The 18,804-nt window shown below is 43.6% G+C and overlaps 1 protein-coding gene across 1 annotated transcript in view; it reads right to left on the reverse strand.

Annotated features, from left to right (window-relative positions):
* Positions 1-7,992: 7,992 nt before the first annotated feature.
* The window catches only part of arfgef3 (ARFGEF family member 3), an 84,730-nt gene continuing 73,918 nt past the window's right edge, over positions 7,993-18,804 (reverse strand). Inside the window, exons 37-42 of the mRNA XM_085799179.1 lie at positions 17,485-17,817; positions 15,080-15,251; positions 13,686-13,787; positions 12,335-12,741; positions 10,296-10,821; positions 7,993-8,231 (exon numbers count right to left, since the gene is read on the reverse strand). Coding sequence (XP_085655305.1) covers positions 8,040-8,231; positions 10,296-10,821; positions 12,335-12,741; positions 13,686-13,787; positions 15,080-15,251; positions 17,485-17,817 — 1,732 coding nt within the window. The 3' untranslated portion in view covers positions 7,993-8,039. The remainder of the gene's footprint in view (positions 8,232-10,295; positions 10,822-12,334; positions 12,742-13,685; positions 13,788-15,079; positions 15,252-17,484; positions 17,818-18,804) is intronic.

Raw genomic sequence — 18,804 nt, forward strand, 5'->3', positions numbered from 1 at the left:
TGGAGGAAAACTGATGAGCACATCTGGAGCAGGTGTCAGAACATCTGGAGACGTGAGGAAGAAGATTCATAAGAGAAGATAATTCACCATCAAAATATCTGGACGTAAAATGTTGTTGCATCTAAAAACTAAAAACACTTTTGTTCTGAAACTACAGATTTGTTTTCTGAGTGATGCAATGAAAAATAGAGCAGATTTTCAGTAGAGCTGCAACAATAAATCAATTAATCGAACAATAATCGATTATTAAATTAATCGTCAACTATTTTGATAATCTAATAATCGATTTGAGAAGTTTTTTTAAGAAAAAAAAAAGTCCAAATTCTCTGATTTCAGCTTCTTCAATGTGAATATTTCTGGTTTCTTTGTTCCTTTATGACAATAAACTGAGTCTCTCTTTGGTCTGTGGACTAAACAAGACATTTGAGGACGACGTCGTCTGGTGGTTTGGGAAACACTAGGTGCGTTTCCATCAGCTGTTTAGATGCGCATCGAGATGTATCGCATCGGAAAATGATGATGGAAACGCCGTGATTCGCATTAAAATCCTCTGATTCGCACAAAATGAAATACGCTCGCTATGGCCGGGTTTTGGTTGATTCGAATGGGATGGAAACAGCTGTATGCGAATCAAGTGTGACGTAGCGCACTTTCACCCCGTCTGCTCCCGTGTTTGCAGTTCACTCACAAGACAACATCAGGGTTTCCGCTGTCACACAACAATTAATTAATTGTGGCGCATCGCCACGGCAAAATAAAAGCCCCCACACACCTTCATATGTGATTACTGCACAGTTCTTCATAGTTCCTCCTCAGTAAAAACCAAACTTATCAGCAGCGCGTCCAGCGTTTATCATTAATAAAGTCTGGGGCGGCGCAACTCTCTCTCTCTCTCTCCCACACACACACACACACACACACACACACACACGGGTCGCGTTATGACGGTAATAAACATATGCGCTAAATCGCGCTAATGTGTTCAAATCAGACCGTCAGTCCGTCCGTCCGGCCGGGGGGGGGGGGGTGCAAAGTCCGTAGATGGAAACACACATGATTCGAATTTCTTTTAATGCGCATTTCCCAGTAATTCGAATCACTTTGGATGGAAACATGGCTACTGATTGGTGTTTTTAGACATTTTTTAACATTTTATTGATCAAACAACGAATAAATTAATAGTTAATCAACAGATTAATCAATAATGAAAATAATCGTTAGTTGCAGCTCTAATTTTCAGAATAAAACACTAAGAGAAACCAAATTGTGCAGGTTGTTGGACGGTGTGTCCAGGTGTGGAGGGGGGCGGAGCTTTGTTGTGACATCACAAAGTGACAGGAAGTCCTGACGGCCTGTTTTATGGAGCTTAAAGGGATAGTATCATTTTTTTAAAAGTGGGGTTGTATGATCTCCAAATAGCCCCTAAGTACTTTAATTGCAGTAGAAGACTCTCTGCACTCCTCCCGTTAGCAACGCCAGCCCATAATAGCCCTGCCCAGAGATTTACAACATACATTGTTGTGAACAGACCCAAAGAAACGGCCTATTTTCACGGCCTAAAAGAGGTTTTACCTGAAAAAAAAATACACAGTTCCATAGGCCATTTCTTTGGGTCTGTTCAAAACACTGTATGTTGTAAATCTCTGGGCAGGGCTATTATGGGCTGGCGTTGCTAACGGGAGGAGTGCAGAGAGTCTTCTACTGCAATTAAAGTACTATTTGGAGATCATACAACCCCACTTTAAAAAAATGATACTATCCCTTTAAGCTGATGTGTAAATGTCACCCAGTCAGAGACAGTTGTTTCCTCTCCCAGCAGCCTGTGAATGCAACACGAGGACAACGCTACACAGTGTACGAGACAAACTGCTTTTTATTGTGCGACACAACAGAGTAAACAGAGCAGGAAACACCTGTCAGACGGAGCTCAGGGCAAACAGAGCAGGAAACACCTGTCAGACGGAGCTCAGGGCAAACAGAGCGAAGCAGCGTAGAAACATCATCAGGAGACACCGAATGTCTTTGATATAAAAGCTGAAGAAGAAAATTCACACGGTTAGAAATCACGACGGCGGCGGCGGTGCGTTCAGGGTCGACGGCGGCGGCGGTGCGTTCAGGGTCGGTGAGGGAAGAGGAAACACCTGGGAAACCCTCCGATAAGAACCAGCCTTCATGCAGGAGATGTAGTCGAACAAAACGTGCCTCAAATGCATCGTCTTTGATTAAGTGTAGCCTATGTCAGATTTAAAGGGATAGTTCAACATTTTGTCAAATTGGCCCATTGCCATATTAATCCCTATAGTCATAGCAGTAGCAGGTTCGTTACCTTTAATTGTCGGTGCAAGAAGCTATTTTTAGAACGGCGGAGCAGAGCCGTGAGCTGCTCAGAGCTACGCTACAGAGGAGGCTCATTATGGGATTTCTTGGTTTCCCTCATCAAACTCATCAAATACACAATCCAACAACTCCACAACGCTCTGGTGGACAAGTTGTGAGCTGCACATTCACCACGCTATGAGATAATAACACAACGTTACCACACAGAGTTGTTTTAGAGGGAAATACAGAGACTGTTGATGAAAAACTGTCCCTGAAAGCAACGTGCATCAGCGGTTTTACATGAAAACCGAAATTAGGGATGTCACGATTACTTGTTTTCACAATTAATGGTGGTATTAAATGCCCCAATCATTTAAACGTCTACATTCTTAAATACGGTCACTTTCCAAAACAGATTATGTTGAAAGATCAGTGCAGCTCGCATGCAACTAAAACAAACATAACATTGAATTGGTAGGAGTTTTAATTAACACATACTGTCCGTGTCATTTGTATGAGCTGCACATTCACCACGCTATGAGATAATAACACAACGTTACCACACAGAGTTGTTTTAGAGGGAAATTCATGCAAAACCGCTGATGCGCGTTGCCTTCAGGGACAGTTTTTCATCAAGCAGTCTCTGTATTTCCCTCTAAAACAACTCTGTGTGGTAACGTTGTGTTATTATCTCATAGCGTGGTGAATCTGCAGCTCACAACTTGTCCACCAGAGCGTTGTGGAGTTGTTGGATTGTGTATTTGATGAGTTTGATGATGAGGGAAACCAAGAAATCCCATAATGAGCCTCCTCTGTAGCGTAGCTCTGAGCAGCTCACGGCTCTGCTCCGCCGTTCTAAAAACTATCTTGCACCGACAATTAAAGGTAATGAACCTACTGCTATGACTATAGGGATTATGACAATGGGCCAATTTGCCAAAATGTTGAACTATCCCTTCAAATGCAGTAGGATTTTTGGATGTTTGCAGAGATTCAGTGAAGAAAAACTTAAGCGATTAAACATAGGAACTTATTAATGAGTTAGACATTTATGAATCTATGAAGGAAGAATTAATTAACTATGTTAAACTGGAGTTTTTATCAAATGTTTTGGTTTTTCTGATTGATTTCCACCATCATCTTTTGACCGAAACGTAACGTATAAACGTTGCTGTGAAACTGTGTCAGTCGTCTGGGTCGTGTTGTGTCTTATTTTATTTTTTTCCTCTGTCGCACTTTTGTAGACAGGAAACAGTGAAAGCTGCTTTTCTCTCTCCTACGACCTCGAACTCATCGCTAAACTCACTCACTCACTCAGTCACTCAGTCAGTCAGTAACTCTTTCTCTCTGTCTGTTGCTCTTCAGTTTTGCTGCCTAAGCTCCGGCTCTTTGAGAAGCTTCATCCATCAATCAGCTGCAGCTCTGAGTCTGCAGTAGCTGCTGTAGTAGGTCAGCGCCTCTTCAATCTGTTCAAACTCAAACATAATCCCTCGGCTGCACAATAAGACACTAAACTGGTGATGAGTTCACTTGTCGGCAGAAAAAAAAATAAAATAAAAAATGCGATTACCGTTTCCCCGGCCGGGCGGCGCCGTGGCAGAGGAAGGAGCCGTCGCTGCAGAAAACAATCAAGAGCTTAAAAAAGACTTTGTCCTAAAGTCTTTGTAGTGGTGGCGGTGGTTAGTGGTGGTGGTGGGCAGGGCCTAATGATGATGATGACGATGATGATGTTTGGATTTATAAAAGTTTTCAAATCAGCTTTAGGGGCGAAGATGAAGTTGGAGTTAATCTCAGAGCTGCTGCACATTAGTGAAACAAAAGAAAGTAAAGAAGGAGATTGTGTTTGTGTTGGAACATCAGTCTGCTGCTCTGCTTTTTATGGATGAAAACGCCGTCACAGACTTAACGCCACTAAATCCCCCCCCAACCCCCCCACCCCCACTCACTGATCACACTGATGGCCGACAACATCTGTCCACTCACAGCTGGAAGGAAGAAGGACAAACGGGGACGGGTTAGAGGACACGAGGACAGTTTGTTTTTGGTCGTTCACACCTTTTTAGCATCAGAGTTAAAGGAACGAGTTAAAAGTTTGTTCTTTAAAACAGAAACACAACTGAACTTTGGTTTTAAAGGGATACGCCAACATTTTTTTGTTTCGTGTCTTGCCTCACTCCCGAGTCCATGACCAGCAGATAGACACCATCCTTTCGACTGTGTGTGCAGTAACCATGGAGATAGAGCCGTATCGCCCGTAATTAGCTTAGCTCAAACACTGGAAGTGTATAGGTAGTGTTAGCCTGCCTCCACCTAAAGTCGCTAATTAGCTTAGCTCAAACACTGGAAGTGTATAGGTAGTGTTAGCCTGCCTCCTACCCGAGCTGAAATCAGCAGTCAGAAGCTGGTTTTATTTTAGCTGTAAACTCTGTAAATATTTCACTTTATCCACATTTCAAACATGTTTAGGTGAGAAAGTAGCCGTTTAGATAAGCAGTGTGTCGTTAATTTGTCTAAATACCAGCTGTTTACTATTTTGTTCTGTCGAATTCTGCGCTACTCAAGCTAGCCGTTGTGACCAACGCACTTCCGGTTACTTTCACAAAATAAAACACCCGTTGCCCTTTACATACAGAAAACCATGACGATAGAATTTGTGCTTTTACTTTGAAATAGGAAGCTAACCTACCCTCGATGTAGCTAGCTTGAACCAAAATAAAGCGTCTTAGCTTGAACCCTCCGTTTTGACCGATCTCGTCCCGTTAGCGGCATTTGACCGCTCAAGATGCCTTACCGGAGAGTTTTGTCAGCTCTGAGACGAAGATTGGCCCGCCGGTTTCCGTTTAGAGTTGCTGAAGAGTTTCTCTGAAGACTTTAGGTGGAGGCAGGCTAACACTACCCATACACTTCCAGTGTTTGAGCTAAGCTAATTAGCGACTTTAGGTGGAGGCAGGCTAACACTCCCCATACACTTCCAGTGTTTGAGCTAAGCTAATTAGCGACTTTAGATGGAGGCAGGCTAACACTACCCATACACTTCCAGTGTTTGAGCTAAGCTAATTAGCTACTTTAGGTGGAGGCAGGCTAACACTATAGACTTCCAGTGTTTGAGCTAAGCTAATTAGCGACTTTAGGTGGAGGCAGGCTAACACTATACACTTCCAGTGTTTGAGCTAAGCTAATTAGCGACTTTAGGTGGAGGCAGGCTAACACTACCTATACACTTCCAGTGTTTGAGCTAAGCTAATTAGCGACTTTAGGTGGAAGCAGGCTAACACTACCCATACACTTCCAGTGTTTGAGCTAAGCTAATTAGCGGTGCGCCAGCTCTGCCGTATCTCCCTTGTTACTGCACACACAGTAGAAAGGATGGTGTCGATCTGCTGGTCATGGACTTGGGAGTGAGGGAAGACACGAAAAAAAAATGTTGGCGTATCCCTTTAACGTAAAGTCAATCAGGATGGAGATCGGACCTGTTCTGATAATAACCAACAAATAACCATAAAACACAACCGCTGAGTTTTCAAAATTAAACAGGACATGTAGCAGAGAGAGGAGTTTTAAAGTGAGCGTGTAGCAGAGTGGGCGGAGCCTCAGTCTGTCCAGTCAGACCCTGGTGGTTTCACCTGGAGGAACCGGCGCCGTCCGGTTTAATCTGGACCCTGGTGACCCGCTGAGGGAGAGAGAGAGAGCATCGAGTGCGAGTGACCGGCTGTTGATGAACTGGGTGAAAAACAGAGGAGTAAATCTCCTTCTAAGCCCCGCCCCCTCACGACCTGCCCTCAATATGGAGCTGGTGCAGTTAGCAGCACTCACACTCTCTCCTTCTCTCTCTCTGTCCATTCATCCACACGTTCATTCACTCATAATCTCTCAGCAGGATGGAGGTCAGAGCCACTCACCACATCATCAGCCTCTAAAAATACTCTGTGACATCATCATCATCATCATCGTCGTCGTCGGAGCCCGGCTAACGAGCAAAAATGTTTTTCTAACGACGAGTGGGAAAAGTGAGAACGTCGTCGGTGACGGGGAAATAAAGTTGTTTCGACTCTCGAGCGTTCGACCCCCAGCCTCAATAGACCGAATCTCCTTGTTGTTTATATTCCAAACCAGCTGTAATGTGAATGAGATCAATAGTAACGAACGAGAGTTTAGCTATATATCATATTTTTCACGCCCTATCACCGTTTAGACAAATCTGAAATGATTGAAGAAACATTACTATTTCTGTGTGTGTGTTTTGTGTTGCTATGTCTTGTATTTATTCAGTTTGGGGGAATCACAGTGTCTAGAAAGCATCAGTGGCTGCAGCTAACAGTAGCTAAGCTAACAGCGGTAGCTAAGCAGGACGTCAGCTGTTAAAACCCTCCCGTTGTGGGACACGACATGAAACTACTCCAGTTAGCTCAGTCATGTTGGAACTCAGATATCCGCTGGAGAAAATATTTTTTCATGGAGCGTTTATTGAGTCACTGAGTTATTAAAGTTAAACAGGTAGCTAACCGTTAGCCCGGCTAATCTATGATAACCATGACTAATTACAAAAATGTGCACACAGAAATAGTAATGTTTGTCCAATCATTGGTTTTATAAACTTTACAAACATCAGATTAGTCTAAACGGTAGTAACATGAAAAATTAGATAAATATAGTGAAACTTTCGTCCGTCACTATTGTTCTCATGCTGGTTTTCTACCAGGAAGTAGTTGTAAACAACAAGGAGATTCGTCCTATGCATCATGGGAAATGCGGACCAACAAACAAACAGCTGATGACATCAAAATAACAACTTTCTGTGACATCACACCGTTTAAGGCGGAGGGGGCGGAGCTTGAGCCGTCGTAGAGAAAGACAAAGTGACAGCGAAGTGTTAATAAGGCAAACGTGTCATAAACGAGTGGTGGGGGAATCGAACAGGCGACGCCGACACACACACAAATAAAACAAAAAAATATAGAATAATTAAATATTTTAAATAATGAACATTTCATGAATAAATAAATGAATGAACAGTTTGGTTTAAATAAAATAACAACACCTCCTGCTCCTCAGGTTTAACAGACATTCATGTGTTTAAAGCTCGATACAGAAAATACAGAAGAACATTCACATCCACCAGGTCCAGGTCGTTGGCTGTTGCCGTGGCGACCACCACGACGACCACCATGACGACAGGAAACGACTTCTCCGACCGAGTCTCTGATTTTTAAACGACAGTGAAACACGACGCTTAGATTAGAACAGTGTGGCTGTTTGGTTTTAATCAGGGCTGCAAAGGATCATGGGAAATGGAGGCTCCTCTTCTTCCCTCTCCTCTCATGAACTACAGTTCCCATGATTCACTGCACACGTGTGAAACAACAACAACTGATTATATTAGTGACAAAATCATGATTCATTCCGCAAAACAGGCAAATCAGTGTGTGTGTGTGTGTGTGTTCACTGTCAAATCAATAAAACTCCTCGTCCTCTATCGGCCAATCAGATCGTCCGCTCTGGCGTCTGCAGTTCATAAAGTTTCGTATGACATAATCAGAGGCTGTCAATCAAATCTTTCCACCAATCGCTGTGCTGCGCCGTGATGATGTCACAGCGACACCGATCCAACATGGCGGCGTCTCACACGTAACTTCCTGTAACGACCGACTTCCTGTTTCCACCACGTCACCGACCGACCGACCGACCAATCAGCCGCCGCCGCCGCCGCTGCAGCCGCCGCATCACACGGTGATGTCATAGAGTCTGCCGACGCGGCCCAGCCAATCGCGGAGCGCCTGGCGGACGCGGGCGTCGGTGACGTGACAGGACAGCTGGCTGAGGGACGGGTAGAGGGCCGGCTGCAGCGACAGGAAGGACGAATCAGAGAGCAGCAGCACCTGGTTCAGCAGGGACAGCACCATGTTGGTCCACGCCTGGGGGGGGGGGAGGGGAGAGGGGAGAGGGGGGGGGGGTTAAGATAAGGTAAGACGACCAGTTGTCCAATGGTTTAAAAGCACAGTGGAAATTTGCCTTACACCTGCAGCTTGATACACGTATATATATTCATATCATGTCTGTCCTTAGATCTGTTTACTTCGTAGGGCCACAGGGAAAACGCACCAAGGCACTATTGCAGTGTTTTTCAACCTTGGGGTTGGGACCCCATGTGGAGTCTAGTATTTGATAAAAACATTCATCTCATACTAGGTATATAATACATAAGTTATATGTTTCAGCTTTAGCATTAGCCTCTTTCAACATTGCTTTAGCAGTTTCTTCAACTAATTTAGCATTGATTCAACAATTTCTTCAGCTCATTCAGCATTGTTTCAGCAATAGCGTTCAGCTGCTTTCAGCATTCACACGCATTTATCCGGATTTGGTATTCTTGAAAATTTGGATTTGAATCAGACCGATCCAATCCAACTTTGCGTTGAACAACTGGGATAAAAGTAAGATGGATTACGTGATCCTGGATAGCAAAAAAAAAAGGGATTTCAAAATTCGGTTAACTTTTATCCAGATAACACCTTTTGCATTCACACGAATTTTCTGCAGGAAATTCTTTTTCTAGTTCTTTTTAAAATTATGATTAAAAACACCACAGACAATCTTTAAAAACTGTATCTATACTTTAACTTTCTCGAATATAAATAGAGTTCAAATAAAATGCAACATATAAAATCTGAGCTGGCGCATCTTGATTGACGGGGTCGCCAGAAATTTGTGATGTCAAATTGGGGTCACGATTCACGAACCAAAAAAGGTTGGGAACCACTGCACTGTTGTTATCTTTCTTACGTCTTAGGTCGTAAAAAATTTCTCATAGAGAATGAATGGGAGGAGGTCAAAAAATGAAGACATTATTTAATTTTTTCAAACGTCTACTGCTCCGGCATACTTTCATCTAGAGACTCCATTCAAACTTTAAAATGTAGACACAAGTCTCATCTATTGGTGTAATATTCTACGTTTCAATAGGTATTATAGTTTTTGATCAATCACTGTTCAATGACCATGATCATTTTTGGAGAAGTGTTGAGATTATAATGGGTGTTGCGCTGAATGTTCGTGCCAGAGTGGGTGACATCATCGGCTAGAGTGGGAGAAATTATCTGAAACTTTTCTCTTTCCACGCTGCTCACGGCCACAATTTACACTTTACACACATGATTTTTTCCACAGTTGTAGACAAACTTGTCCTCTTTCTAACAATGTGTTCATCAAAGCAGAGAGACTTGCAGAATTTAAACTGTGAGTCTCTCTGTGCGGCCACGTCTGTCTCTGCTCCTCATTGACTCTAATACAAAGATTTTCCAAGAGAAGCAGAACCGACCCCTGTTTATAACTCGCAAGTGTTTCCAAAATATTCACTTTTTCGAATTGTCCAAAACACAGACTATGAAACATCCAAATACTTCCATACTGCTCGTCCGTTCTGACCCAAGCCGCCACATGAAACAACAAGCGTTTTGATGACTCTGAAAGTTCTCCAAACCCTTCCTTGGCATGACGGTGAGTAGAAAGTTGGTGAATTATCGATATTGGGTGAAGTATCCCTTTAATCTACTTCTGACCCCTAGCTCCCACACATATATTTTTTCAAGTATTTTTTGGGGGCTTTTTAATGCCTTTAATTGATAGCACAGTCGAGAGAGAGAGACAGGAAATGGGGAGGCAGAGAGGGGGAATGACATGCATTAAAGGGCCGTCCGATGCGGGATTCGAACCGGGGTCCTTTCTGCAGTGAGGAATATAGCCTCAACGTGGGGCGGCAGTTCTACCAAGTGAGTGAACGTCGCCCCTCCCACACATTTATATCAAGCTTACAACCACACACACTCGCAGCCCCTGTGGCCGTCTCAAAAGCAGACATTTTCTAGTCGTCTTTACTGTTGTAGCCGACTTTTGTGCTCGAACCTGAGTGCAAATTCATGTGCGACATGAAGTTGAATGATAATAAATGAACCTTGCCCCCCCAGTGGCCCCTCCCCCACCTGTATCTGTGCCTCTGCGTCCCTCACTGAGATGCTGTGTGAGCTCATGGTGGACCCGGACCGCGGCCTCTTCTCCTGCCTCAGGACTTCTGGCCCGGCGCTGACGGAGTGTCTGAGCGGCGGCCCCTGCTGGTCCACCAGCTGCTGCGGCCTCTGAGGCGGCGGCTCGGCGGAGGAGCCCCCCCCCCTCCTGGCCGCCTCGGGGCCCCCTCCCCCTCCTCCCCCCGCTGCGGTGCGGCCCTGCTCCTTCATGAACAGGTTGAGGTGGCTCTGCTGCGGCTGCTGCTGCTGCTGCTTCCTCCTCTTGTACTCCATCATCAGTTTGCTGAGCGTCCGGTCGGTCGCCATCGAGTACAGTTTGTTCCCGGCGCTCTCCCACCACTCCTTCCTCCGCCCGCCGCCGCACATACCGACACCGACACCGCCGCCGCCGCACGGAGCTCCGCCCCCCAACGAGCTGGACGTCAGGTTGGAGTCTCTCCTCTCTCCTCCCATCCTGAAGTGGTGAGGCAGACTGCCGGTGCAGCTGTGGAGACCAGACAATAACAAATACAGGATCGATATAGTATAAGAAAAGCCAGTTCACTGCAAAAACTCAATATATTACCTAGAATATTTGTCTTATTTCTTGTCAAAATGTCTAATTTCTAGTCAAAACTAAACTCTTTCCACTTAAAATAAGACTTATTACCTAAAAATTAAATAGTTTTTAGATCATTTTCACTTGTTTGAAACTAATTTTCATTTTCAGTTTTTTGTGCTTGTAATAAGAAAGAAAAACTTGCTCCACTATCAGATTTTTCTACTTATTTCAAGTGGAAAATTTGCTTGAAAAAATTAAAAAGTGTCTAAAAACAAGCTACTTTTTAAATGTGATGAGTCTTATTTTAAAGCAGAAGTAAGCGATATTTTTGTGTTAATCTAAGTCTTAAATAGTTGTATCTTCCGACAGCAATCACTTCTATAGAGTGTTTGGTCTGAAACACGGGTCTGTCAGTCACTCTGCTCTGCTCTGAGCCCAGGAGAAAACTTTCCTTGCATCCTACAACCTTTATCCAATGAGGAGAGAGAACGGCATAAAGGGGCAGTCCTCTCTGTGTGTGCAGCCAAGGGATGCGCGTGAATGTGGTGACGTAGGGACGAGGGTGGGGACTGCTAACTCCATCTGCTGACAGGAAGTTAGACAAAACCACCGGATCGCTTACTTCTGCTTTAAAGACAGAAACCTACTCAATAAGGTTGCAACTTCTACAAACTCAGAAAATAACTCTGACAGTATTGATGTTAATTGTGTATTTTGTAGGAAAAGGAAAATGTGTATGGTCCTCCTCCTTCTCATTAACTGGAAAACAACATGGCTCCTTCCACATAAATTTGCCATCTCCAATAAAATCAAAGAAGTTCAATAGAAAATGATACATAACATTTACCCCACTAACATATTTCTATATTTATGACATATTTCAGTCAATATTGATGTTAATTGTCTTGTCTTTTTTTTAATGTATTTTTCCCAGATTTTTTGGAAAAAAATTGTATTTGTGTCCATGTAAACATGCACTGCAAAAACTCAAAATCTTTCCAAGAATATTTGTCTTATTTCTTGTCAAAATGTCTCATTTCTAGTCAAAACTAATCTCTTTCCACTTAAAATAAGATTCATCACCTAAAAATTTACTTGTTTTTAGATCATTTTCACTTGTTTCAAACTAATTTTCAATTGAAATAAGTAGAAAAATCTGCCAGTGAAAGCAAGTTTTTTGTGCTTGTCATAAGAAAGAAAAACTTGCTCCACTATCAGATTTTTCTACTTATTTCAAGTGAAAATCTGCTTGAATGAAGTAAAAAGTGTCTCAAAACAAGCTGCTTTTTATGTGATGAGTCTTATTTTAAGTAGAATGAGATTGTTTTGACTAGAAATAAGACAAATATTCTTGGTAAGATTTTGAGCTTTTGCAGTGTGGCTACTAAAGTTAATCTAATGAAATCTGATTGGATGTGTCCTCGGTGTTGAGGGCGGAGTCAGTGACATCACAGACCTGTACCCGGGGCTGGGGGTGGGCGTGTCCCCGGGCGACGCCGTGCTAAGCTCCGCCCCCTGGCCTCTGTAGCCGCTCTCCTCCGACGGCGTCTCTCTGGCCGAGAGGCCGCCGCCCGACGACGGCGTGGACGTCTCCGATTGGAAGAGCGGCAGGAAGAAGACGTGGTCGCCGCCGCCCGAGGCCCCGCCCCCTCCAGAGGCCCCGCCCCTCAGCAGCGCCGCGTCCTCCAGGGCGCTCTCCAGGTCGCGGTGCATCTGGATGTAGCTGTTGCACAGGTCCACGCACAGTTTGTAGAGACGCTTGACGAGCCACGCCCAGTCGGCGCCGCCCAGCGGCTGCACGCTGAGCGACGGGATTGGCTGTCGCCACGGGTGACGCTTGTCCCGGCCGCGAGGCGGGCTCACCTGTTGAACAAACACACACACACACAGAGGAATAGGGGTGGGAGCAAAAATATTGATTCACATAAGCATCGCAATATTTTTGGGGGGGATTTTTTTCCAATTCCGATTTTTCTTTTTGATTTTTTTTTTTTTTATATTGTGCAATGTGCATTTGTTCCCCTTTTTTTACATTCAGAGAGTCCAGGTTTTGAAAAGGGTTAGGTTCACTTTATAATGGAGTATGTTACTTACAGTATTTGTGTGCAGATAAATGTTAAAATGTAGCAGTTTACCTATTAAAGCTGTACAGAAAAGAAAACTGAATTTGAGCCCACTCTGGGTCATAAAATTAGTGTAATAACTCATCTATCAGACGATGTAGGCCAAACTTTGTGCAAAATTCTATTTTTGAGTGAATCCGGGATGAAAGTGTGTATTTTTTTTTTCGCATTGGATAATGCAGGCGCACGGATTATACGTCAGCCTGTACACGATTCATCAGCCACTGATATTGGATCCGTCATCCGTCATTCAAACGTCTGAGACACACACACACACACACGGAGCTCGGTCTCCCCCCAAACTTTGAATATCCCGCCCGCTCGATAACGACCAATCAAATTCGTTTTCCTTACTCGGGTAAACTCGTGTTGCAGCTTGTGACAACTCGGCGCGACAAACAGGACAAACGGCCATTTCTGTACACCTTTAAAAACTGACTTACATGTGATGTGTATTTTTTGGGGGAAATATGTTTCCTGGAATAGTCTGTAGACAATCATTATCATTCAACTGTTTCACTGCTGTTAAAAATGCTAAAGACTAAAAATCGAGAAAATCTGCAATATCGTAGAATCGCAATTTAAATAGAATCGACATCCAAAAAATCGTAGAAGAATCGAATCTGGAGAACAGCGCATCGTCCCTACAGCCCTACAGAGGAACCAGGACGTCACCTGTCTCACCTGAGCCGTCTCCTCGAAGATGTCCTCGTCCTCGGATGACGCCGAGCCGGGGTGGGAGGAGTCAGAGCTGCCGTCCTCCTCCTCGTACAGGATCCTCTTCACCTGGAACCACAGCCACAGGTGAAACGACTCCTTAGCTGATGTGTTGCTATGTGGTAACCATGGGAACCGTTCACATTTGAACCGATACGATACCGTTACCTGTTATCAGTACTTTAGTTATTCTGTCTACAAAAAGTAGTCAAAAAAATTTTGAATTTTGACTATTTATTTCTCAAAAACATCACAACTCCTCAGCATTTAGGAGTACTTTATGTTTTAGGGAAATGATTAGAGCTGCAACAATTAGTCGATTAATCAAACAATAGCCTAATCGATTATTAAATTAATCATCAACTATTCTGATAATCTAATAATCAGTTTGAGTAGTTTTTTTTCAAGAAAAAAAGTCCAGATTCTCTGCTTCCAGCTTCTTCAATGTGAATATTTCTGGTTTCTTTGTTCCTTTATGACAATAAACTGAGTCTCTCTTTGGTTTGTGGACAAAACAAGACATTTGAGGACGATGTCTGGTGGTTTGAGAAACACTGATTGATGTTTTTAGACATTTTATTGACCAAACAACTAATCGATTCATTGTTTAAATTATTGACAGATCAGTCGATAATGAAATAGTTGCAGCTCTAGAAATGATTTTTCGAATAATCAAAGTCATTCAGTGAAGAAAAATGGAATAGTTTATGAGACAATGTCCAATGTTTTTATTGTCCAATAAGGAAACAGAGACAGGGTTTCCGCTACATGTAATTGATCGTGGCGCACCGCCACGGCAAAATAAAAGCCGCCACACCTTCAGAATGATGATTTTTTAAATTTTTATGTTAAAACAATGTAAAGCAGGGTTTCCACTACCAGTTACCATTACTTTGCACCCCTTTCCACTACACAGTTACAACTCTCGACTGGGTTTAGGTGCTTTTCTTTTCAATCACAGCTGAGTTCTTCATTCCTCCTCAGTAAAAACGAAACTTATCACCCAGCGCATCCAGCGTTAATTAACGACTCTGTGGGGCCGCGACTCTCTCTCGCACACACGCACTTACACACACACGGGCACATGGACAGGTAATGACGGTAATAAACATGCGCTACAACGCGCTAATTAATTGCTATCCGCCCCCCCCTCCCATCAGACCATCCGACATATTAGTCAATCGCGGTGTTTTATTTTGAAAATTGACCGGATTGTCTCGTGTTTCTTTGTGTGACTTACTGCGAGCTGGCCGCGGAGGAAACACTGAGAGAGGTACAGTAGGTACACACGTCCACAGCTATACAGCAGAAACTCACCTTAAAGCTGAATCTATAAAAGGAAAGTAATGGGCGTGTCCTACCTGCTGGGCGCTCATGCCGTCGGCCTGGCTCAGCGTGGCACACAGCAGCGCCTGGAAGTACAGGTTGAAGCTCATGGCCGACTGGCGGTAAAGGTTCGCCGCTCCGCACACGCCCGACACCTTCATCAGCAGGTACTTCAGACCCGGCCGCGTGTCGAAGTCTCGCGCCGTCCTGAAGCAGAAACACAGAGGGACGACACGTTCTCACACCAGCACCGATCATAGAGGCTGCACTGACTCGCTATCGGAAAACAACAGGGTGGGCGGGGCTAACTGGCCGGCACGGCAACTCCAGTAGAAACAGAGCAATAGACCGAATCTCCTTGTTGTTTACATTCTACTTCCGGGTAGAAAACCAGCTGTAATTTGAATGAGATCAATAGTAACGAATGAGAGTTTAGCTATATATCATATTTTTCACGCCCTATCACCGTTTAGACAAATCTGAAATGATTGAAGAAACATTACTATTTCTGTGTGTGTGTGTTTTGTGTTGCTATGTGTTGTATTTATTCAGTTTGGGGGAATCACAGTGTCTAGAAAGCATCAGTGGCTCAGCTGACAGGGACAGCTAACGGTAGCTAAGCTAACGGCGGTAGCTAAGCTAACAGCTAATATCAGGACGTCAGCTGTTAAAACCCTCCCGTTGTGGGACACGACATGAAACTACTCCAGTTAGCTCAGTCATGTTGGAACTCAGATATCCGCTGGAGAAAATATTTTTTCATGGAGCGTTTATTGAGTCACTGAGTTATTAAAGTTAAACAGGTAGCTAACAGTTAGCCCGGCTAATCTATGATAACCATGACTAATTACAAAAATGTGCACACAGAAATAGTAATGTTTGTCCAATCATTGGTTTTATAAACTTTACAAACATCAGATTAGTCTAAACGTATAGTGACATGAAAAATTAGATAAATATAGCGAAACTCTTGTCCGTCATAATTGTGCTGGTTTTCTACCCGTCTAGTTGTAAACAACAAGGAGATTCGTCCTATAGATGTAATAGATGTAATTTTACGCCTTATATAAGGTGTTATGTCTTTTTTTTCTGATGCTTTTATTTATTTATTTATTTTTTCCCTTTCTTTTTCTGATCATAAATCTTTTCCTACACACAATCTTTTTCCTACACTGCAAAAATCTTAAGTCTTAAATCTTATTTCTGGTGAAAACAAATCTCATTCTACTTAAAATAAGACTCATCACATTAAAAGTAGCTTGTTTTTAGACACTTTTTACTTCTTTCAAGCATAATGATAGTGGGGCAAGTTTTTCTTTCTTATTACAAGCACAGAAAACTTGCTTTCACTGGCAGATTTTTCTACTTATTTTAAGTGAAAATGTGTTTGAAACAAGTGAAAATGATCTAAAAACAAGTTAATTTTTAGTTGATGAGTCTTATTTTAAGTGGAGAGATATAAGTTTTGACTAGAAATGAGACATTTTGATAAGAAATAAGACAAATATTCTTTGAAAGATTTGCAGTTTTTGCAGTGTAAATTCATATGACACCTATACAGGTATTAATATCCTGAAAGCCCAGGTTGTTCTGAAATAAAGGACGTTAATAACTTGAGGTTTTACAAGGATAAATACACAAGGAGAGAGAATTACAGGAGGAAATGTCACAGACTCTGTACCACTTTCCGGAGAATGACGCTGGGTGTTGCCATGACACTCCATTCCACCGTTACTGTATTGTGTACAGCATAGACTGGTTGATAGACATTGGCCGTGATGACTTTATTTATAATCATCACCTAATTTTAATGAGAACAATATGGACGAGTTTTTAGCTTTATGTCACATTTTCACGTCACTATATCACCATTGTGACTACATTTTAGATTAGCTGGGCTAACCGTTAGCTGTTAGCCGTTAGCAGTGTCAATAAACAATAACTCAATAAACGGCCCATGAGAAAAATATTTTTACCAGCGGATATCCTAGTTCCAACATGACTGAGCTAACTGGAGTAGTTTCATGTCGTGTCCGACAACGGGAGGGTTTTAACCATAGACTGTAAAGGTTTTAACAGCTGACGTCCTGATGTTAGCTTAGCTGCTGCTGTTAGCTGTCAGCAGCAGCAAAGTTAACAACTACGATAACCATGACTAATTACAAAAACGTGCACACAGAAATAGTAATGTTTGTTCAATAATTTGTTTTATAGACTTAACAAACATCAGATTTAGTCAAAACGGTTTTGGCAGCCCGGAGCCCCCACATTTGGTACCTACACCGGTGGCTAACGCTACCAGTTAGCCGCTAACGCTACCAGTTAGCCGCTCGCTAGAATGCTACTAAAACCCACTTCCGTTGTGGTGTGACGCAATGGATCATGGGAAAATAAAGTGGTGGATAGAAGGGTTAATAGAGTAGTAACAGTGTAGTATCACCTGTATGAGTCGAGCAGCAGGTCCAGGATGATGGCCAGGTTGGTCATGGAGATGTAGCGCAGGAAGCCGGCGGCCGGGCGGCTGGGGTCAGAGGTCACGGGCGTCACGGGGGCCGGGCGGCTGGGGTCAGAGGTCACGGGGGTCACGGGGGCCGGGCGGCTGGGGTCAGAGGTCACGGGGGCCGGGCGGCTCGGGTCAGAGGTCACGGGCGTCACCCTGTCCTTCTCCTGAGCTTCGGGCTGCTTGACGAACTCCTCCAGCAGGATGTCGTACAGGTTCTGGAGCAGCACCTGGTGGGACAGCAGACTCACCACGATGGTCCGGAACGGGATGCTGCAGGAAAACCAGGATCAGGATCAGTTACAGCTTTATTTTGCCCAATTCCAATTCTATTTTTCATCCCTACCCCTAGCCCTTAACCCTCGCCCCTTGAAACGGAGCTACAAGGGGTAGAGGTTGAAAGTCAACCGCTACGAATTGGGACACCACTTCAACAGTCACATACGTCATCAGTCGTCTCTGCTGGCTTTCACATAAGCAGACGTGACGAGCTTTTGCCACAAATCCTCTATTCAAAACCATGTTAACTTAATAAAATAAAATTTAATTTACTGAAGACTGATCGGTTCATTGTAAAACATTTATTTATTGATGTAAATGTGGTGATTTACAGAGCCCCAGGCAGCGCTGCTCCTGTGTCCAAAACACACATGAAGCTTCACTTTTAATTCAAACAAACTAATGCCACTGCCACAATTGTTACATTTCATCAATGAGACCAACATTTATCTCCTAAAAAGAATGTAACTACGCGGCGGTAAACCTTTAAAAACCTGCGGGTAAGTTAATTAGCGATCGTCTTTTCTCCCGGGATGACGATGGAGGTTGGCCGGCCGACGAGCTCTCTGGACGGGGTGGTGTCTCTGTGACAAGCCACTGATCTGCTCCACAGGTGGAGCTTCACTTCTCCCAAAAACATCGGAGCAAACGTCTAAACAGCCTCATGTGGATAAACCGACCGCACATTGGGGATCTAAACAGCTACTTTCTCTCATGAAAACATATTAAAACTTAACAAAGTGACGTATTAACAGCGCTACAGCGAGAAATAAAACAGCTGCCGGTTGCCGCGAGATGCATTCTGGGAAACTTGCCATAGCCCTCGGTCCGTAGTGTGCCCCTGAAAAATCTAAGTTTGAAAGTCCAGATAGCCCGACCACTTCCCCCTAACCCTCGTCTGAACAAGAATTGGGACACCCCTACCACTTCACGTGAACACGCAAAACGAAGGGTTAAGGCCAAGGGCAAAGGGGGGAATTG

This window comes from Trachurus japonicus, chromosome 15 (genome assembly GCF_045865225.1).
Source record: "Trachurus japonicus isolate A0001 chromosome 15, Traja_1.0".
NCBI classification, from domain to species: domain Eukaryota; kingdom Metazoa; phylum Chordata; class Actinopteri; order Carangiformes; family Carangidae; genus Trachurus; species Trachurus japonicus.